Below are 20,294 nucleotides of genomic sequence, written 5' to 3'. Positions count from 1 at the left end.
CCTGACACCCATGAGAGGCTGTGTTTAACCGGCCACGGAGAGTGTAAAACCTCATAAAACAACAAAAAACGCTCGGCCGCCGCTCCGGCCGTTCTGAGGGAGCCGCGCTCCCGCCCCGCCCCTTTTATAGCGCCCGCCGCGCGCGCGCATGGTGACGTAGCCTCCGCCCCGCCGCTGACGTCATCGCGGCGCGCGGCAGCATGGCGGCGGCGGTGGCGCCCGGCGTGGCGCCGGTTCGAGCCCGGTGAGTGCGGGATCGGGGCCTCGGTGCTGCCCGGCCCCTGCTGAACCCTCCCGGGATGTGTCTGACCCCTCTATAGCCCCCTCAGAACGGGCTCGAGTCCTTCATAACTTTATTCGGTGTATGCACAATCCTTTCGTACCTCCCCCAGTATATTAGCGACCCCTCCGTGACCCCCCCCCCCCCCAGTACCTGCTCGATCTCGTCATAAACCTCCCGGTACATTCCTGATCTCTCGTTATTAATTTCCCAGTACATTCCCAACTCCTCTATAATCTCCCAGTACGTGCCTGGTCCCTCCATAATCCTCCCATGATATTCCTGACCCCTCCATATCCCCTTCCACTACATTCCCAGTCTCTCCATATCCCTTTCCCAGTACATTCCCAACTCCTCCATAATCCCCCAGTACATGCCTGGTCCCTCCATAATCCTCCCAGGACATTCCCAACCTCTCCTTAACCCCCCCAGTCCATGCCCAGCCCCTCCTGCCCCCGGTACCCCACCAGAAAACCCCCTCCTGACCCCCTTTTCCACCAACACCCCCTTTCCCTGCAGATTCATCACCTCCAAGGAGCAGTTCCACGCCTACCTGCGGGCAGGGGGTGAGGAGGAGGAGAAGGAGGAGAAGGAAAAGGAAAAGGAGGAGAAGGAGGAAGAGGAGCAGCTCAGCAGTGAACCCCCAGCCAAGAGGGTGAAGGCAGAGGAGCTCAGCCAGGATGGGGAAAGCCAAGGAAATGCTGGAGAGGAGGAGGAGGAGGAGAAGCAGCAGGAGAAGAAGAGAGCCCGGGGGCAGAACAAGAGCCGGCCCTGCATGAAACCCAACTCCTATGAGCAGAGCAGGCTGTGCCCCTCGGTGACACAGGTGGGACACAGGGCCCTGCTCTGCCTGGCTCAGCTGGGATTTTGGGAAGGAATTCCTGCCTGGGAGGGCGGGGAGGGGCTGGGATGGATTTCCCAGAGCAGCTGGGGCTGCCCCTGGATCCCTGGCAGTGCCCAAGGCCAGGCTGGACGGGGCTTGGAGCACCCTGGGACAGTGGAAGGTGTCCCTGCAGGTGGGGCTGGATGGGATTTATGATCCTTTCCACCCTAAACCAGCCTGGAACTCCATAAAAACCAGCTGGGAGAGGTTGACATGGGTTGACAAGTGTCAACTTCACTGAAGTGTGTCCAGTCCATCCCTGGGGCCATTCACACCCTCACCTGGGAAATCTCAGGTGCTCAGAGCACTCCTGGGTTTGTGTTGTCCCCAGGGCTGTGGGGGACAGTGGAAGGTGTCCCTGTAGGTGGGACTGGATAGGATTTATCTGGCACTAAACCAGTTTGGAACTCATAAAAACCACCTGGGAGAGGATGGGATGGGATGAGCTGAGTCTCACAAGCCTCACCTTCCCTGAAGTGTGTCCAGTCCATCCCTGGGACCATTCCCACCCTCACCTGGGGGATCTGGGGTGCTCAGATCACTCCTGTCTCCATCCCCACCTCTCTCTTCTCCCTGTCACCCCCAGGGCCGTGCCGGGCTGTGCCATTTCGGGCCGCGCTGTCGCTTCCTCCACGACGTGTCCGAGTACCTGGCGGCCAAACCTGCCGACCTTGGCCGGAGCTGTGTCCTCTTTGACACCTTCGGCCGCTGTCCCTACGGTGTCACCTGTCGTTTTGGCCAGGCCCACCTCGGGGACGGCCACCAGAACCTGGTCAACGCCCCCCTGGCCCGGCAGTGGGAAGGGAAGGTGCTGGTGAGGAATGGCCTCTCCAAGGAGCTCCAGCAGCAGCTGCGCAAGAGGAAGTTCAGCTTCCAGAAGGCCGAGGAGTTTCTCCGTGGGTTACGTGGTGGGAAGGGTGGGAAAGCCTCTGGGGGGTCCATGGAGGTGTCCAACTGCTCTGCAGCTCAGGGAGAAGATCCCAAACCTGAGGCCTTGCAGAATTCCCATGGGGCTGAGGATGCTCCTAAACCTGAAGCTCTGCAGAACTCCCAAGGGACTGAGGGTACTCCTAAACCTGAGGCTCTGCAGAACTCTGAAGGAGCTGATGGTGCTCCTAAACCTGAAGCCCTGCAGAACTCCCAAGAGGCTGAGAGTGTTCCCAAAACTGAGGCCCTGCAGAATTCCCAAGTGGCTGAGGGTGGTCCCAAACCTGAGGCCCTGCAGAACTCTGAAGGTGCTCCTAAACCTGAGGCCTTGCAGAACTCCCAACTGGCTGAGGATGCCCCCAAATCTGAGACCCTACAGAATTCCCATGGGACTGATGTTGGTCCCAAACCAGAGGCCCTGCAGAACTCCCGAGGGGCTGAGGATGCTCCCTCCATCCCAACCCTGGGCCCACTGACAGATGAAGATGTCACGAAGCTGCGGCCGTGTGAGAAGAAGAAGGTGAGAGTCCCTTGTGTCCTGATCCCATGGTGGAGACTGTGCATGGAAAGGTGGAGGAGAAACCCCTTGGAGAGCATTTCTTATATGTGGAAGGAATTCTTTCCCTGTGAGGGCAGAGAGGGGCTGGGATAGAATTCCCAGAGCAGCTGTGGCTGCCTGGAAGTGTCCAAGGCCAGGCTGGACAGGGCTTGAAGCACCCTGGGATAATGGGAGGTGTCACTGCCCGTGACCAGGGCATGGAATTGGATGATCCTTAAGGTCCTTTCCAAGCCAAATCATTCTGTGATTACAGCTCTGCTAACCTGCTCCTCCATCCCTGTTTTCCAGCTGGAGATCCAAGGCAAGCTCTACCTGGCTCCACTGACCACGGTAGGTTGATAATTCCTTCCTTGTGCCAAAGTTTGCTGTGGGCATGGCTGGTCTCGGGTTTTATGGTTTCTCTCACCCAAGATTCCAGGGCTGGTGGTTTCTGTGGGTCTGAGGGAGTGTTTTTCCCTCCTGACCCTCTGAAGGATTTGAGTCTGATTCTGTGTCTCTGTGTGAGAAGGATGAGGAGTCTCAAGGTCTTGATTTTCTTGGTTTCTTGGGTTGTTTGTTAATTTTTATCTTACAATTCTCTGTGTCCCCCAAGGTGTTCACAGCAGCTCGGACACGATGTGACTGTCCTGTGATGGGAGGTCACTCTGCCTTTATACAGATAATTCTGTGTCTATTATTTACCATTCCATACCAATTTCATACCCAGAGAAGAGTCATTTCCATTCTGCCCCAATCCCCTCAAACCACCTTGTGCCCACGTCACTGCAGAAAATGCCAAGGGAGAACAAGAAGAACTCAGGGTTCCACCCTAAATCCTCAGTCTTGTCCCTTTGCACCTCCATTCTAAAAACCCAAAACTACAAAACTTTCTACACAGTGATAAACCACACCACTGTCTGTCACACATTTGTGACTTGTAATTCTTCCCTGCTTGGAAGTTTTTCTCATGGACCAAAATCAAAGCCTGTGTCTTCCTGTGCTCTGTGCCAGGGTCTCAAACCCCCTTGGACAGACCCCAGACCCCCCTGCACAGACCCCAGACCCTCTTTTTAGGGTCCCAGGCCTCTCTACCGAGGTCTGTGACTTTCCAGGGCGCCCAGAGGGATGCCCTGGACTCCCAACAGGCTGGAACAGAGCAGATCTCCTGACAATCCCTGTCCCTGGCAGTGTGGAAACCTCCCTTTCCGACGGATCTGCAAACGTTTTGGGGCAGATGTCACCTGTGGGGAGATGGCTGTGTGCACCAACCTGCTCCAGGGCCAGTCCTCCGAGTGGGCTCTGCTCAAACGCCACCACACCGAGGACATCTTCGGGGTGCAGGTCAGTGTTTTACCACCCCACAACCCACCAATAACTCACTTCCCAGGGGAAAAGCTGCCTCTGGAGCTCAGTTTCCCTTTGGCAGCTTGAGGGAGCCTTTCCAGACACCATGACCAGGTGTGCAGAGCTCCTGAACAGGACAATCGATGTGGATTTTGTCGACATCAACGTCGGGTGTCCCATTGACCTGGTCTACAAGAAGGTGAGGAGTTCTGTGTTGTCTTGTCTTGTCTTCTCCCTCATCCTCTGCTGCCTGATTGCTCTTTCCATTCTGATCCAGAGCTCCCAGTCCATTTATGGGCAGTAGATCTCAGTGAGAAGGGGAATAAGCTGCTCAAGGAGCAGGGAATGACCATCTCTACCTACCAGGATTTGGGAGGGAAAATAGGGAATTTTTTTAGGTTGAAAGATCCACTTCCTCCAAACTTTGAGATGCTCCAAGCCTTACCTGGGCAGCTCCAAGGACTCTCCACTCTGTGAGGAAAGTCCTGACTGTCCCTGTTCTGTCCCTCAGGGAGGAGGCTGTGCTCTGATGACTCGCTCCAATAAATTCGAGCAGATCGTCCGCGGGATGAACTCGGTGAGTGGCAGCACCTGGAGCTGAGCTGGGGGAGCCCAGCCCGGCCTGGCCTCATCTTCCCACCTCTGCAGGTGCTGGATGTCCCACTGACAGTGAAGATCAGGACTGGGGTGCAGGAGAAGGTGAACGTGGCTCACAAAATCATCCCCAGGATCCGGGAGTGGGGAGCGTCCATGGTCACGGTACGGGGACGGGTGTGTGGGGTTGGTGTCTGGGGAATTATCAGATGAAAATGACCTTCCCCTGCCTTTTAGTGTCCTCTGCTAATAAAAGAGGAAGATTCAGGTGCAGAGGGTGTTTTTCGTGATTGTGGAATGCCAAAATGGTTGGGGAAGGCACCTTAAAGCTGATCCCATCCCACCCCATGCCATGGGCAGGGACATTTTCCACTATCCCAGGGTGCTCCCAACCTATCCTTGGATACTTCCAGGGATGGGAGAACCACAGATGGTTCCTGCAACGCTCTGGGAGCAGAATTTTCTCCCAGTCATGGGCAGGGAATGTGAGATCAGCACTTTGTGTGGGGATTAATTCCATCCCACGGCGCGTTCCGTGGGGAGAGCCGCTCACAAAAAACCCAGACACCACCCCAAAAGCCTTTCAGCACAGCCCTTCCTGCTGTGCTCAGCCCACTGTCAGCACACAGAGGTAAATCCAGAGGTAAATCCTGAGGGATCCCTCACCCAGCTCTGCTCACCCTGCTCTGTCACCACCCATAAATCCCAAAGACGATTCTGATGCCGATCCCGATGTTGATCCCGATATTGATCCCGATGTTGATCCCGATGCCAATCCCGAGCCTCCCTTCCCCATCCCGCTGTCCCCCTGTCCTCTATCCCCCCTGTCCCTCCCTGCCTGGTCACTGAGGTGTCCCTGGATGTCTCCACAGCTGCACGGGAGGTCCCGGGAGCAGAGGTACACCCGGAGTGCAGACTGGGATTACATCGCCGAGTGCGCCCGCGTCGCCAGCCCCATGCCTCTCTTTGGTACGTGAAGGGCTTCCTTGACCACTCCTGTCACTTCAAATCCCTTCAAAAATGGGAAAGAAAACATGTTCTCAAGGATGGTTAGCATAGGGAAAAAGTTGGAGCATTCCTGATGTTGTTGGTGTGGTGCTAGAAAGAAGGGACACGAATAATTTGAGTTTTAAAGGTGTTTTCTTGCCCCCTGTGGTACAAAATCTTTAAGGGAAATGAGCTGAGAGGGAAAGAAAAAAGAGGAGAAAGCTCCTTTTTTTTTCCTTGTAAGGGAACATCCATCAGAAACATCCCTGGGAATCCAAACCAGGAGCCTCTTTGGACCATCTGGCTCTTGGACATTGTGTCCATTTTGAATTTTTATCCCATGCCTGGATTAGCTCACTTTGACTTGTCCTCACGGATCACTTTGACCTCTGGCTTCTCCCTCCTTTCCGGGCAGGAAACGGGGATATTTTGTCCTATGAAGATGCAAATCGAGCCATGCAGATGGGAGTTTCTGGAATCATGATTGCAAGGCAAGTGCTTGTGTTTCCTTTCACTCCTGAGCTCTGGCGGTTCAAGAGGAAAATAATAATAATAAAAAAAATAAAAAATAACCCCTAAACAAATGCAAAACATGGAATTTCCTCTCAGTGAAGCCACTCTGAAAATTGGTAAAATTTGTATCAATTGTAATTTCTTGTTGGAATAGAAAAGGAGATTTAAAGCAGAATTGGCTGGAAAATCAATGCTGGAAAATGTCTCAAATCTTCAGGAGCATCAATGATGGGAATAACAATCCATTTTTTTTTTTTTTTTGTTTGGCTGCAGAGGGGCACTGATCAAACCCTGGCTTTTCACGGAAATCAAGGAGCAGAGGCACTGGGACATCTCCTCCAGGGAGAGGTTTGACATCCTCAAGGATTTCACCAACTACGGCCTCGAGCACTGGGGGTCAGACACTCAGGGAGTGGAGAAAACCAGGAAATTCCTGCTGGAATGGCTCTCCTTCTTGTGCAGGTAATGCTGCCCAGCCAGGAGCATCTTTAAACAATAATTAATTAATGAATCCCCACTCCCTCACTGCTGTTTTATTTTGTTTTATTCCAGGTACATTCCAGTTGGATTATTGGAACATCTACCTCAGAAAATCAACGAGCGGCCTCCTTATTACCTGGGGAGGGATTACCTGGAGACCCTCATGGCCAGCCAAAACGTGGATGATTGGATCAAAATAAGGTAATGGAGCATCAAAATTTGTTTAAATTGCTAAAAAAGGGACGTGGCAAAGCCACAGGGCCTTGTGACAGCTGGGGACTGAACACTGACCCCTCCTTGGGTTTGGTTTTGTTGTTTTTTATTCTGTGGAAATGTCCAAAGCCAGGCTGGACGAAGCTTGGAACAACCTGGAGTAGTGGGAGGTGGAGCAGAGATGGAACAGGATGAGCTTTGAGATCTCTGGATTAATTCTATAATTGATTTTTTCTCCCAGTGAGCTGCTCCTGGGCCCTGTCCCGCCCAGCTTCACCTTCCTGCCAAAACACAAGGCCAATTCCTACAGGTAGGGCTGGGCCAGCCCTGCCCCGCGGCCTCAGAGGAGTCTGGATGGGCTCTGAGGAGGAGGAGCAGGGAATAAAGCTGATGTTTTTAGAGGCTGGTGAGTTTTTTTTTTTGCCTTCCTGCCTCGCATGAATCCTGGCAGACAAACAGTGAGGGGGATTTTTGCCTCCAGTTCACAGCCAGAGTGAGAAAAAAGCCTAATTTTCCACTGGGATGTTCTTGGGAGTGACAAACTCCCAGGACAAGGAGCAACAACGTCCCCCCAGCCCTTCTGCTGTCCCCCACAACCAAAGTGACACAGAGTTGATGTTCAAGCTCCAAAGAGAAGCTTCTCAAAGAATTCTGAAGGCTCTGGAGGGTCTCAGAGTGTCCCCACACCTGAGGGACCCCAGGGGCACCAGCAGAGTGGGGAGAACGCTGCTGACATCCATCACGGCCACTTCCACAGGGATGTCCCAGGGCAAGGACAGCTCCCCAGCGACTCTGCTGCCACAAAAGCGAGGTGTCAGCGCCGGGACAGGGCTGGGGCATCGCGGGGACCCCCGAAATCACCCCGATCTCTCCCCGGCACGAAGCCCTGTGGACGTGGTGCTACCTCGGTAGGTGTCATGGCGGCCTCCTATGCCTCCTTAGCTGTCATGGCGGCGCCCTATGCCTCGGTAGGTGTCATGGCGGCGCCCTATGCCTTGATAGGTGTCATGGCGGCCTCCTATGCCTCCTTAGCTGTCATGGCGGCGCCCTATGCCTCGGTAGGTGTCATGGCGGCGCCCTATGCCTTGATAGGTGTCATGGCGGCCTCCCGTGCCTCCTTAGCTGTCATGGCGGAGGCCGGAAGCGGAAGTCGCTGTCATGTGACACGCCCCGGTCCCCGTGAGGGTGGCGGTAACGCCCGGTAGTGGCGGGGGGTGGGGGGGGAACTGGGGTGAACTGGGCGGAACCGGAGGCACCGGGAGCCGGGGTGGTGTCCAGGAAAGGGCGCTGGAGACCCAGCGGGGTGAGTGGAGGGGTGCAGAGAGAGCGGGGGGCACTGGGGTCACTAGGGGAGGCACTGGGGGCACTGGGGGGGCACAGCAGGAGCACTGGGGGAACTGGGAGCACTGGGAGGGTGTGGCAGGAGTAACCAGGACACGCAGAGGGGATAAGTGGGAGAACTGGGGGCACAGGGGAACTGGAAAGATACCCAGGCACTAACTGGGATCACTGGGGGGGGCACTGGGAGCACTGAGGCGATGGCAGATGGGTTGGTGAGGTGCTGCAGAGGGCACAGCACTGGGAGGGTGCAGCAGGGGGAACTGGGACACACAGAGGGTAGAACTGGAGGGAGAACTGGGGGACACAGGGGAACTGGGAGGGTACCCAGGCACTAACTGGGATCACTGGGGGGGCACTGGGATGATGGCAGAGGGGTCGATGAGGGGCTGGGGGAGGCACAGCACGAGCACTGGGATCACTGGGGGGAGCACTGGGATCACTGGGGGGGCACTGGGAGAACTGGGGGGGCACTGGGAGCACTGGGAGGGTGCAGCAGGGGGAACTGGGACACACAAAGGGGATAACTGGGGGAACTGGAACTGAGAGGGCACTGAGGCCCTAACTGGGCTCACTGGGGCAATGGCAGAGGTGTCAGTGAGGGGCTGTGGGAGGCACAGCAGGAGAACTGGGGGCACTGGGACACACAGAGGGGATAACTGGGGGAACTGGGAGGGCACCCAAGCCCTAACTGGGATCACTGGGGCGATGGCAGAGGGGTCTGTGGGGAGCACAGCAGCACTGGGAGGAACAGGGGGGCACTGGGACACACAGAGGGAATAACTGGGGGAACTGGGAGGGCACCTAGGCCCTAACTGGGATCACTGGGGCAATAGCAGAGGGGTCGTTGAGGGGCTGCAGGGGGCACAGCAGGAGAACTGGGGGCACTGGGACACACAGAGGGGATAACTGGGGGAACTGGGAGGGCACCCAGGCCCTGACTGGGCTCACTGACCCTGATGTCCCGGGCAGCCCCGGGCTGTGTGTGCCCTCAGGATGCTCCTGCGCTCCTGGAAGTCTCTGTTCAGGGGGCGCCTGCTGCTCCTCACCAACACCCTGAGCTGTGGGGGGCTCCTGGCAGCCGGGGACCTCCTGCAGCAGGAATGGCACCGCCGCAAACACCCCCAGAGCCAGCTCCAACTGGGACGGACTGGTGAGCACTGGGACGGGCACTGGGAGTGGGGTGGGCTCTTCAGATCCTGGTGACACGGGGCAGGGATGGCTGGAAACCTTCCAGAGTGGTTTAGGGTGGAAAGATCATAAATCCCATCCAGTCCCACCTGCAGGGACACCTCCCACTGTCCCCCACAGCCCTGGGGACAACAGGGAGCAGAGAGAGGTGGGGATGGAGCCAGAAGTGCTCTGAGCACCCCAGATCCCCCAGGTGAGGGTGGGAATGGTCCCAGGGATGGACTGGACACACTTCAGGGAAGGTGACGCTTGTGAGACTCAGCTCATCCCATGTCAACCTCTCCCAGCTGGTTTTTATGGAGTCTCAGACTGATTTAGGGTGGAATGGATTATAAATCCCATCCAGTCCCACATGCAGGGACACCTTCCACTGTCCCCCACAGCCCTGGGGACAACACAGACCCAGGAGTGCTCTGTGCACCTGAGATCACCCAGGTGAGGGTGGGAATGGCCCCAGGGATGGACTGGACACACTTCAGGGAAAGTAACACTTGTCAACCCATGTCAACGTCTCTTGGCTGGTTTTTATGGAGTTCCAGAGTGGTTTAGGGTGGAAAGGATCATAAATCCCATCCAGCCTCGCCTGTGAGGGCACCTTTCACTGTCCCCCACAGCCCTGGGGACAACAGGGAGCAGAGGGAGATGAGGATGGAGACAGAAGTGCTCTGAGCACCCCAGATCCCCCAGGTGAGGGTGGGAATGTTCCCAGGGATGGACTGGACACACTTCATCCTCCTCCTCTTCCTCACCCCCTTCTCCTTGGAGGTGAAGAAGCTGCAGGAAAAGGAGGTGTTGATGGAAAAGGGGGTCAGGAGAGGGTTTTCTGGGGGGATACCAGGGGCTGGAGATGGACTGAGGGAATAAACCCAATTCTGACAGAGGTTTTTGTGTTGTTTTCAGCCAGGATGTTCGTGGTGGGCTGCAGCCTGGGGCCCGTGATGCATTACTGGTACCTGTGGCTGGACTCTGCCTTCCCTGCCCGGGGCGTGAGGAGCCTCAGGACGGTCCTGAAGAAAGTCCTGATTGATCAGGTGGTGGCATCGCCCAGCATGGGAGTCTGGTACTTCATGGGTACGTGGGGCCCTGGGGGATTGCTGGTCTGAGCTCCTGTTCCTGCACAGACACCCCAAAATACCACCCCAAAATCTGGGAGGGGCTGGAGCTCTGGAAGATTTGGGGCTGTGCCTGTTCCCTGGGGGAGTTCAGTGCCCCAGAACCCTCTGGGGGAAGAACCTTTACCTGATATCCATCCCAAATCTCCTAAACCTTTCCCTGATTTCTGTCCCAAATCTCCTGAATTTTTTCCCTGATCTCCATCCCAAATCCCCTGAAGTTTTCCCTGATTTCTATCCCAAATCTTCTGAACCTTTCTTTGATTTCTATCCCAAATCCCTGAACTTTTCCCTGATTTCTATCCCAAATCCCCCGAATGTTTCCCTGATCTCTCTCCCAAATCCCCTGAACCTTTCCCTGAGCTCCATTCTAGATCCCTGAAGTTTTCCCTGATCTCCATCCCAACACCCTTGAACCTTTCCCTGATCCCCATCCCCAATTCCTGAACCTTTTCCCTGATCTCCATCCCAAATCCCCTGTTTTCTATCCCAAATCTCCTGAACCTTTCCCTGATGTCCATCCCAAATCCCCTGAACCTTTCCCTGATTCCCATCCCAAATCCCTTTAACAGCTCCAGACAAACCACTGCCCTTCCCTTTCACTTTTCCTTTCCATTTCCCTGCTCTGCCTCCCCGCCCATCCTGGGAGGGGTTTGGGGCATTTCCCGGCCATTCCCAGCCCTATTCTGTCCCCTCTGACCCCTCCTTGTCCCCACAGCCATCGGGACCCTGGAGGGCCAGTCCCTGCAGGAGAGCTGGGACGAGCTGAAGGAGAAATTCTGGGAATTGTACAAGGTAAAAAAAAAAAAAAAAAAAAAATCTCAGGTTTGGTTTTCTCTCTCTGACCCGAGATTGGTTCTGGTGGGTCATTTTTTGCCCTCTGAAGGTTTTGAGTCTGTGCTTGGCACAAGAATGAATTGGAGGCTCAAGGTTTTGTTTTTTCTCTGGTTTCTCACGTTGTTTATTATTTATTTTACATTTTTTTGTGCCCAGCCAAGGTGTTCACAGCAGCTCGGACAGGATGTGACTCCCCCTGTGATGGGAGGTCACTCTGCCTTTATACAGATAATTACAAATCTATTATTTACCATTTCATACCAATGTCTATCACCTTTACTAGGAGGGTCATTTTTACTTTGCCCCAATCCCCTCAAACCACCTTGTGCCCACGTCACTGCAGAAAACAGATGCCAAAGGAGAGCAAGAACAACTCAGGATTCCACCCTAATTCCTCCACCTTGTCCCCTTTGCACCTTCATTCTAAAAACCCCAAAAACTACAAAACTTTCCACCCCCTGATTAACCACACTGTTATCTTTCACACATTTGTGACTTGTAACTCTTCCCTGTGTTGGAAGTTCTTTTTTCTCATGGACTGAAATCAAAGCCTGTGTCCTCCTGGGCTCTGGGGCAGGGTCTGCAACCCCCTGGAGAGACCCCAGACCCCCCTGGGCAGACCCCAGACCCCCCTGGGCAGGATCCAAACCCCCTGGGCAGACCCCAGACCCCCCCTGGGCAGGATTCAAACCCCCTGCACAGACCCCAGACCCTCCTGGGGAGGATCCAAACCCCTTTGGACAGACCCCAGACCCCCTGGACAGACCCCAGACCCCCCTGGGCAGACCCCAGACCCTCCTGGGCAGGATTCAAACCCCCCTGGACCAACCCCAGACCCTCCTGGGCAGGACTAAAACCCCCTGGACAGACCCCAGACCCCCTGGACAGACCCCAGACCCTCCTGGGCAGGATTCAAACCCCTGGACAGACCCCAGACCCTCCTGGACAGACCCCAGACCCTCCTGGGCAGGATTCAAACCCCTGGACAGACCCCAGACCCTCCTGGACAGACCCCAGACCCTCCTGGGCAGGATTCAAACCCCTGGACAGACCCCAGACCCTCCTGGACAGACCCCAGACCCTCCTGAGCAGGATTCAAACCCCTGGGCAGACCCCAGACCCTCCTGGGCAGGATTCAAACCCCCTGGACAGACCCCAAACCCTCTTTCTCGGGTCCCAGACCTCTCTACCGAGATCTGTGACTTTCCAGGGAAACCAAAGCAATACCCAGGACTCGGACAGTAAAATCCCCCTCCCCAGACTCTCCCTTTTCCCCCTCCCTGTGCTCCTGGGATCCCTGGGGAAGCTCCCAGCTGCTCCTGGCTCTTTTCCAGGCTGACTGGTGCGTGTGGCCGGCGGCGCAGATCCTCAACTTCCTCTTCGTGCCGCCCGCGTTCCGCGTGGTTTATGTCAACGTGGTGACCCTGGGCTGGGACACCTACCTGTCCTACCTCAAGCACAGGGTGAGCCTCATTCCTCAGCCCCTTCCCAGCCCTGGGAATGCTCAGATCATTCCTGTTTTATCCCTGATTTCTCCCTGTTTGTTTTCTCCCTGATATCTCAAATTTCTCCCTTATTTCTCCATTTTTTTCCCTGTTTGTTTTCTCCCTGATTTCTCCTTGTTTTCTCCCTGATTTCTCCCCATTTTCTCCCCGTTTTCTCCCTCTGATTTCTCCTCATTTTCTCTCTGAATTCTCCCTGTTTTCTCTGTTTGTTTTCTCCCTGATTTCTCCCTGATTTCCCCCTGTTTGTTTTCTCCATTTGTTTTTCTCCCTGATTTCTCCCTGTTTGTTTTCTCCCTGACTTCTCCCTGTTCTCTCCTTGATTTCTCCCTGATTTCTCCGTTTGTTTTCTCCATTTGTTTTCTCCCTGTTTGTTTTCTGTTTCCTCCCTGTTTCCTCCCCGTTTTCTCCCTGTTTTCTCCCCATTTCCTCCCTGATTTCTCCCCAATTTCTCCCCATTTCCTCCCTAATTTCTCCCCATTTCTCCCTGATTTCTCCCCATTTTCCAGCCCCGCAGCTCCCCACAGGACCATCAGCAGAGCCAGCACAGCACCAAACCATAAGACAAGAGGGACACGAGACCATTCCAGAGGCTCCTGCCTGCACCAAATGGAATTTCTGGCCACTGTGGATTTCTGGCCACTGTGGATTTCTGGCCATTCTGGATTTCTGGCCCCAGCTGAAGGAGTTGGATGTGCCAGAACCAGCCCTCCCCCACCTGCCTTGCTGCTGATTAATTAATCTACTAATTACAGCCATGGGTTGGGGGTTTGTAACAATCTCTTGTTGCAGGATAAACCTGTAAAAGTGATTTTCTTCTGGGATTTTTGCCCCTGGAGGAGCTGCTGGGAAAGATCCTGGCTGGTTTTTTTTTTTCCCTCTGCAGACCAAACCAGCTCCTTGCTGCTCCTCCAGCACCTTCCAACCACCTGGATCCTCACTAAGTAGAAAAATGGGAAGGAATTCTTCCCTCTGAGAGTGGAATAGAATTCCCTGGATCCCTGGAAGTGTCCAAAGCCAGGCTTGGAGCACCTTGAGATGGTGGAATGTTCCCCTGCCCGTGGCAGGGATGAGATTTAAGATCATTCCAACCCAAACCCAACTCTGCAATTCATTCCTGCAGCTCCTCACTCCTTCCCCTCCTGCTTTTTTGGTTTTTTTTCTCTTCCAGCTCAAGGATAAAATCCCCACTAAGTAGAAAATGGGAAGGAATTCTTCCCTCTGAGAGTGGATAGACCATGAAATAGAATTCCCTGGATCCCTGGAAGTGTCCAAAGCCAGGCTTGTCCCCACTAAATAGAAAATGGGAAGGAATTCTTCCCTCTGAGAGTGGGAAGGCCATGGAATTGAATTCCCTGGATCCCTGGAAGTGTCCAAAGCCAGGCTTGGAGCACCTTGAGATGGTGGAATGTTCCCCTGCCCGTGGCAGGGATGAGATTTAAGGTCATTCCAATCCAAACCAAACTCTGCAATTCATTCCTGCAGCTCCTCACTCCTTCCCCTCCTGCTTTTTTTGTTTTTTTTTTTTTTTCTCTTCCAGCTCAAGGATAAAATCCCTCAGCTGCCTCAGCTCCCATTTTTTCCCCCCCTCCCTGAAGCTCCGGGGGCTGCAGCCACCTGGATCCTCTATAAATAGGGATGTGATTGCAGCGCTGGGGAGGTGGAGGGGGGGAGCCTTGGAGCCAAATTTTTTTGGCATTTTTTGGCAGAGTTTGGGCCATCACATCCCTCAGCTCCCAGCCCTGGGCAAGCTGGATGCTCCCTGCATAAGCCAAAAGCTGATTTTTAATTTTTTTTTTTCAATGAAAAGTGCCTGAATGTGATTTTTTTTTCTTTTTTTTTCTTTTTTTTTCTTTTTTTTTCCCTTTTCTTTCTTTTTTTTTCCCTTTTTTCTTTTTTTTTCCCCTTTTTTCTTTCGTTTTTCCCTTATTTTCTTTTTTTTTCTTTCTTTTTTTCCTCTTTCTTTTTTTTTTTCTTTTTTTTTCCCTTTTTTTCTTTTTTTTTTTCTTTTTTTTTTTTTTTCCTTTTTTTTCTTTTTTTTTTTTTTCCCTGATTTTTAAAGCTGTGCCTTAATATTCTGCCCTGGTTGGTCCCTGCTGTCCAACTCCTCCCTCAGCAGCAGCAGGAGCCATTTGGGGGAAATGATAATTTAAAAAAAAAAAAAAAATAATCAAATTATGCTCCTCTGTGGCAACTCAGGGATCCCCGAGGAACTTCTGATCAGCATCGTTTTTATTTCTTCACAACATTTCTTTTAATACAGTGATTTTTAGGAAATTGTACTCTTTTTGACACTTTTGACATTTGTACAGTACAGTGTAACTCTTCCATAAGTAAACTTCACAAAAAAGAGGGAAAGGGAAGAGGGGGGAAAAGAGGGAAAGAGATGGAATCATGATGAGAGGAGAGAGGGGGAAAATAGAGGGGGAAATCTGTAAAATAAAGACACAGCGCTCCAGGAAAAAAAAAAATAAAATAAAATAAATAAAGGGCAGCTCTGTCATGGCTACGGGAATATTCACTTATTCACAGTCTCCACAGAAAGCACAGAACTACAGGAACACAAGATCCCAAATCCCTGGAGCAAACCAGCCACAGTCCCAACCCTTCCTGGGGCCAATTCACTCCAGTCGATTGGAATTGAAATTCATTTTTTTCCTTTTTTTTTAAACCTGATTTAAATAATAATAAGAATTTTGCTGTCGATCGGTTTGGGGGTTTTGTTTGATTTTTTTTTTACTGATGGGATTTTTTTTTGTGTTGTTTTAAAAGTGATATTCACAAGCAAGGTTACCACACTGAGAGAAAGAAAAAAAAAAAAAGAAAAATAAATGAGAATATATATATATATATATATATAAATGCACCACCACGGCCACAGCACAGCAGGTCACGCGCACAGCGTCACTTCCTACGCCTATTTACAAGGAATTTCTGTATGTACAAGGAGGAAGACGGCGGGAGCATAAATTAGCATCTATTTATACAAATAAACAAGAGTCAGGAAATATCCATCCAGCTGGAGGGGCAGGAAAAAGCCGGGGCAGGGCACAAAGAGCCCCCTCCACCAGGAGCTCTTGGGGTTAAAAGGGGAGGGGGAACAAGGGGAGGAATTTTGAGGGGGGGTCCTGTCACAGCACCCACACGCTGGGAAATGGGGGGTCCCAGGGTAGGGGGATCCCCAGGACAGGGGGGTCTAGAGCAGGGAGGACCCTCCAGAGCAGAGAAATACCCAGAACAGGGGGGTCCCAGAGCAGGAAAAAAGGGCAGGGGGTCCCAGGACAGCAAAAGGAGGGGGGTCTCCAGAGCAAGGGGGTGCCAGGACAGGGTTGGGGTCCACCAGGGGAGATGGATCTAGGGGGGAGTGATGGTTTCTTGACAGTGATTAAAAGCAGAATGAGGGGTGGAGGTTTTTCTACCAGCCCAGGCTTAAAAATAAATTAAGGGGTTGGGGTTTGGGGGGCATAGCCTAAGGAATTGGGGTGGGGGGCTCCTAGAGGGGCCGCAGCCCTTTCGGAGGAATCAGCAGCAAAAACCCCCCCGCAGGACCCCCAAGAGGAGGAGCTGGGGAGGGGGGGATTGGGGTGCACTGACCGTTTTTTTGGGGGGGATTTTGGGGGGAACGTGGGGCTGGCCCCTAGCAGGCACAGTCCTGGTGAGGGGGAGCCTGCTGGTCCGTGAGCTGGGGGCCCTGCTTGGCGCCGGTGACCGCGGGGTCGGCCGTGTCCAGCGACTCCGACATCTTCTCGCAGATGATGTCCACCAGCCTCTCGAAGGTTTGCTTCACGTTGATGTTGTCCTTGGCGCTGGCCTCGAAAAATTCAAAGCCTGAAATGTAGGGGACAATATGGAGAGAGGAGGGAGGGGACAAAAGGACAAGAGGCATCAAAGCTCCAGCTTCACGTCCAGCCTCGCGCAGCTGCTCCTCCTCTCGTTCAATATTTAATATCAATCTGCCCCCACCACCCATAAAATCCTGGTTTTTCCCCCCCACACACAAAGGTCATCCCCTAAATCCTCGCCCCAGAATCTCTCCGAGAGTTTAAGGTGTACAATGACTCTGTGGTTTTTCGCTGGGTGCCAAGTCACCGCCGACGTCGGAGCGGAGCGATTACACGGAGGCAATTAAGCCCTTAATTAAATTAATTGTGGGCTGGCAGCCTTGGCAAGGGGGGTCCCCTCTGCACAACTCACCCAGGTGCTCGGCGAGCTGGCGACCCTTCTCCGAGGAGACCACACGTTCATCCTCCATGTCACACTTGTTCCCCACCAGCAGCACCTGGGCGTTGTCCCAGGAGTAGGTCTTGATCTGGGTGGACCTTGGGGAAAGCAGAGAGGGATCAGAGGTGTGGCTGAGGAAATTTGGGATGCTCAGAGCCCTTTGCTGGCGCTCACCAGTCCTGCACGGCGTTGAAGGATTCCTCGTTGGTGATGTCGTACATGAGGATGAAGCCCATGGCCCCGCGGTAGTAGGCGGTGGTGATGGTGCGGTACCGCTCCTGCCCGGCCGTGTCCTGGAGGGCACAGGGGACAGCAAGATGTCACCCCCAGGGGTGCAGGGACAGCGCTCCAGGGCCACCAAGTTAATGGGGGTAGATGCATCCCCATCCTGGTATGGCTCTGGTGGGGCAGCTCCATGCTGATCATCGCCCAGCTGGGCATTTTCACACAGTGACCATCACCCCAGAGTGATCATTACCCAATTGACCATCACCCCAGAGTGGCCATCACTCCCCACACCACCAATCCATCACCCAACAGTGACTATCACCCCTCATACCACCAATCCATCACCCCCACACCACCATCCCTCACTGACCATCACCCCACACTCACCATCATCCTCTCGCCACCACCCCACACTGACCATCACCCCATACTGACCATCACCCCCCACACCACCAATCCATCACCCCCACACCATCACCCCACACTGACCATCACCCCACACTCACCATCGCCCCCTCACCACCAACCCACACTGACCATCACCCCCTCACCAACCACCACCTTCACCGTCCATCTCCCCACACCAACCACCACCCCCTCCCCACCACCCCACACTGACCACCGCCCCTCACTGACCATCACCCCACACCAACCACCACCCTCTCCCCACCACCCCACCCCACCCCAAGGATCTGGGGACACCCCAAGGACCTGGGGACACCCCGATGCTCTCTCCCCTCACCCAGATCTGCAGCTTGATGCGTTTGTCGTTCCTGTAGATGGTTTTGACCTTGAAGTCGATGCCGACGGTGCTGACGAAGGCGGGCGTGAAGGAGTCGTCGGCGTACCGGAACAGGAAGGAGGTTTTCCCCACGCTGCTGTTGCCGATGATCAGGATCTTGAACATGTAATCGAAGTTCTGGTCCGAGGATTCCTTCTGCCCATAGCGGGAGTCGGTAGCCGACGCCATCTGCAAGGTGGGGCAGAGGCCGTGACGGGGCTGCTTTGGAGCTTTTTTCCCAGCAAGGATTGGGAATATTTTGGTTCAGAATGAGCCATCAATGGGTCACTCAGCCCCAAAAGGGCTTGGAGAGGTCACCTCTTGTCACCCCCCCAGAGCAGGGACACCCCAAGACATGTCCATAATAAATGTGGGGCACGTGGCCCTCGGGGTTTGCCAAGGCTCCAGAGATTTGTTGTGGCTTCCAGGGGTTGTTGTGGCTCTCGGGATTTGCCAGAGCTGTGAGGAATTATCACAGCTCCCAGGATTTGCCAGATTTGCCAGGAATTGCCACAGCTCCCAGGGTTTGCCAGATTTGCCAGGAATTGCCATGATTCCCAGGGTTTACCATGGTTCCTGGGATTTGCCAGATCTGCCAGGAATTACCACCAGCCCCCAGGATCTGCCGTGGCTCCCTGGATCTGTGGCTCCCTGGATCTGCCGTGGCGCTGGGGGTGCGGCCGAGGCGCCGCAGCCTCTTCCCCGCATCCTTTCCCGGTGACAAAATGGCACCGGGCGGCGGTGCCCCCGCACACCGTGACCTGGGCTGTCACACGGAGCCCTGGGGTGTCACACGGAGCCCTGGGCTGTCACACGAAGGTGACACCAAGCAGGGGGGGCACAGAGGTGGGTGCTGGCCGAGGGTGGAGCAGGGGGATGCGGGATGGAGCACAGGGATGCTCGGGGAGGGGGGTGCAAGGTGCTGATGGGGCATTTTGGGGTGCTGATGGATGGGGGGGGGTTTAATAGGGGGGCTCATGGGAGGGGTGCAGGGTGATGCAGGGAGGGGGTGCAAGGTGCTGATGGGGGGGTCCAGGGTGCTGGTGGGGGGGTTCAGGGTGCTGATGTTTTTTTTTTTGGGGGGTGCAGTTGCAAGGAAGGGGGTCGGGATGTTGATGGGGGTTCCAGGGTGCTGATGGGGGGGTCCAAGGTGCTGATGGGGAGGTTTAGGGAGGTGATGGGGGGGTGCACAGGGTGCTGATTGCGGGGTAGGAGGGGTCCAGGGTGCTGATATGGGGGTCCAGGGTGCTGATGGGGGGGTCAAGGTGCTGATGGGGGGATTTAGGGGGGTGATAGGGGGGTGCGCAGGATGCTGATTGCGGGGTGGGAGGTCCAGGGTGCTGATATGGGGGATCAAGGTGCTGATGGGGGGGTTTAGGGGGGGTTTAGGGGGGGTTTACGGGGGATGCGCACAGGTTAATAGGGAGGGGGTCACCCCCTGCTCCCCCCATCAGGCCCAACCCCTCTGCACCCACTCGATCGCCACCGCACCCAGACCCCCCCAGGCCCTGCGCAGCCCCCCCTGCACTGCATCCACCATCATCATCATCATCATCATCCCCCCCCCTCCCCCGCCTCCTCCGCCGCAGCCGCCCCTCCCCTCCCGGTACCGGGGGGGGGTCACAGGGGGGTCTCGGAGGGGGTCCCTATGGGGGTGTCGCTGTGGGGGGGTCCCTATGGGGGGGAGAATGGGGGGGGGGGAATGGGGGGGGGGGGGTCTCACCTCTGCCGCGCTCGCGCCGCCGCCTCCTCCCCGCAGCGACTGCAGCAGATGCGGAGCCCGGGTGACGTCGGCTAAAGGGGCGGGGTTCTCTATGCAAATGAGCCCCTACGTCACGGGCGCGCCCCTGAGGACGGCGCTGATTGGCTGCGCGGCGCGCTCTGATGGACAGCGGGCGGATTGCGGGGGGAGGAGACTCCCCCTGACGGCGCGGTGGTGGGCGCCGCCCCCTCCTCCGGCCCAGGGCAGTGGTGCGGTCCAGCCTATCTGTGCACGGCGCGGGATGAACCACCTTTACACCTGCGGGGGGTGCAGAGCGAACCATTCCCGCTCTAAAGGGGGAGAGCGAGGTTTGACAGCCACCCTATCGCGACATGGCGCGTTATATCGCGACGCCTTCCCCAGGCCTGCAGTGGCGGGCGGTGTGATCCTTCCTGTGGCGGGGCGGCTGGCGCTGAGGCGGGGCTGCTGCGCAGGTGGGCGGCCATGTCCTCCCTCGCCCTGAGGCTCCAGCGGGGATTAGGGCCGGGAGCATATGGCGGCCTGAGGGAACGGCACCGCCCTGCCCGGGCCTGCCCTGCCCTGCCCTGCCCTGCCCGGGGGGC

At 55.2% G+C, this 20,294-nt stretch overlaps 3 protein-coding genes across 6 annotated transcripts; 2 read left to right on the top strand and 1 right to left on the bottom strand.

Annotated features, from left to right (window-relative positions):
* Window positions 1-200: 200 nt before the first annotated feature.
* On the top strand, window positions 201-7,329 carry DUS3L (dihydrouridine synthase 3 like; the record flags this gene model as incomplete). Of its 3 annotated transcripts, none has more annotated exons than XR_014591921.1 (14): window positions 201-244; window positions 800-1,106; window positions 1,750-2,610; window positions 2,938-2,979; window positions 3,817-3,969; window positions 4,055-4,171; window positions 4,484-4,549; window positions 4,621-4,731; window positions 5,439-5,535; window positions 5,969-6,044; window positions 6,340-6,528; window positions 6,619-6,747; window positions 7,001-7,165; window positions 7,241-7,329. XR_014591921.1 is itself a non-coding variant. In XM_083880065.1 (14 exons), 14 exons carry the CDS (start codon window positions 201-203, stop codon window positions 7,071-7,073), a joined length of 2,229 nt encoding a protein of 742 aa, XP_083736191.1. In that variant the 3' UTR covers window positions 7,074-7,323. The 3 variants fall into 3 exon arrangements, 2 of the variants coding, with proteins under 2 accessions (XP_083736191.1, XP_083736190.1); XM_083880065.1 differs by having other exon boundaries at window positions 1,750-2,362; window positions 2,399-2,610; window positions 7,001-7,323; XM_083880064.1 differs by having other exon boundaries at window positions 7,001-7,323.
* Window positions 7,330-7,992: 663 nt separating this feature from the next.
* Window positions 7,993-15,261, top strand: MPV17L2 (MPV17 mitochondrial inner membrane protein like 2). 2 transcript variants are annotated; one of them, XM_083879750.1, is made up of 7 exons: window positions 7,993-8,062; window positions 9,070-9,250; window positions 10,189-10,359; window positions 11,119-11,195; window positions 12,572-12,700; window positions 13,249-13,760; window positions 14,021-15,261. In XM_083879750.1, the coding sequence occupies exons 2-6, from the start codon at window positions 9,094-9,096 to the stop codon at window positions 13,300-13,302; spliced, it is 588 nt and encodes a 195-aa protein (XP_083735876.1). In that variant the 5' UTR covers window positions 7,993-8,062; window positions 9,070-9,093; the 3' UTR covers window positions 13,303-13,760; window positions 14,021-15,261. The 2 variants fall into 2 exon arrangements, with proteins under 2 accessions (XP_083735876.1, XP_083735877.1); XM_083879751.1 differs by having other exon boundaries at window positions 8,014-8,062; window positions 9,093-9,250.
* On the bottom strand, window positions 14,954-19,763 carry RAB3A (RAB3A, member RAS oncogene family). Its single transcript, XM_083879749.1, has 5 exons — window positions 19,693-19,763; window positions 17,931-18,158; window positions 17,135-17,253; window positions 16,934-17,058; window positions 14,954-16,567 (listed from the first exon to the last, which is right to left on the bottom strand). The coding sequence occupies exons 2-5, from the start codon at window positions 18,156-18,158 to the stop codon at window positions 16,377-16,379; spliced, it is 663 nt and encodes a 220-aa protein (XP_083735875.1). The 5' UTR covers window positions 19,693-19,763; the 3' UTR covers window positions 14,954-16,376.
* Window positions 19,764-20,294: the final 531 nt, after the last annotated feature.

This window comes from Zosterops lateralis (assembly GCF_965231275.1).
Source record: "Zosterops lateralis genome assembly, chromosome: 29".
NCBI classification, from domain to species: Eukaryota; Metazoa; Chordata; class Aves; order Passeriformes; family Zosteropidae; genus Zosterops; species Zosterops lateralis.
Note: the sequence above shows the minus strand (reverse complement) of the source record. Positions and strands in the feature narration are given on the sequence as shown.

Excerpts from the sequence above, each read along its gene's own strand:
- MPV17L2 (XM_083879750.1), top strand. The coding sequence starts at position 9,094 with ATGCTCCTGCGCTCCTGGAAGTCTCTGTTCAGGGGGCGCCTGCTGCTC. Across the intron at positions 9,251-10,188 it reads GCTCCAACTGGGACGGACTG|CCAGGATGTTCGTGGTGGGC; the intron begins GTGAGCACTGGG and ends TGTTGTTTTCAG. Across the intron at positions 11,196-12,571 it reads AATTCTGGGAATTGTACAAG|GCTGACTGGTGCGTGTGGCC; the intron begins GTAAAAAAAAAA and ends GCTCTTTTCCAG.
- RAB3A (XM_083879749.1), bottom strand. The coding sequence starts at position 18,158 with ATGGCGTCGGCTACCGACTCCCGCTATGGGCAGAAGGAATCCTCGGAC. Across the intron at positions 17,059-17,134 it reads TTCAACGCCGTGCAGGACTG|GTCCACCCAGATCAAGACCT; the intron begins GTGAGCGCCAGC and ends GCTTTCCCCAAG. Across the intron at positions 16,568-16,933 it reads CCAGCTCGCCGAGCACCTGG|GCTTTGAATTTTTCGAGGCC; the intron begins GTGAGTTGTGCA and ends CCTACATTTCAG.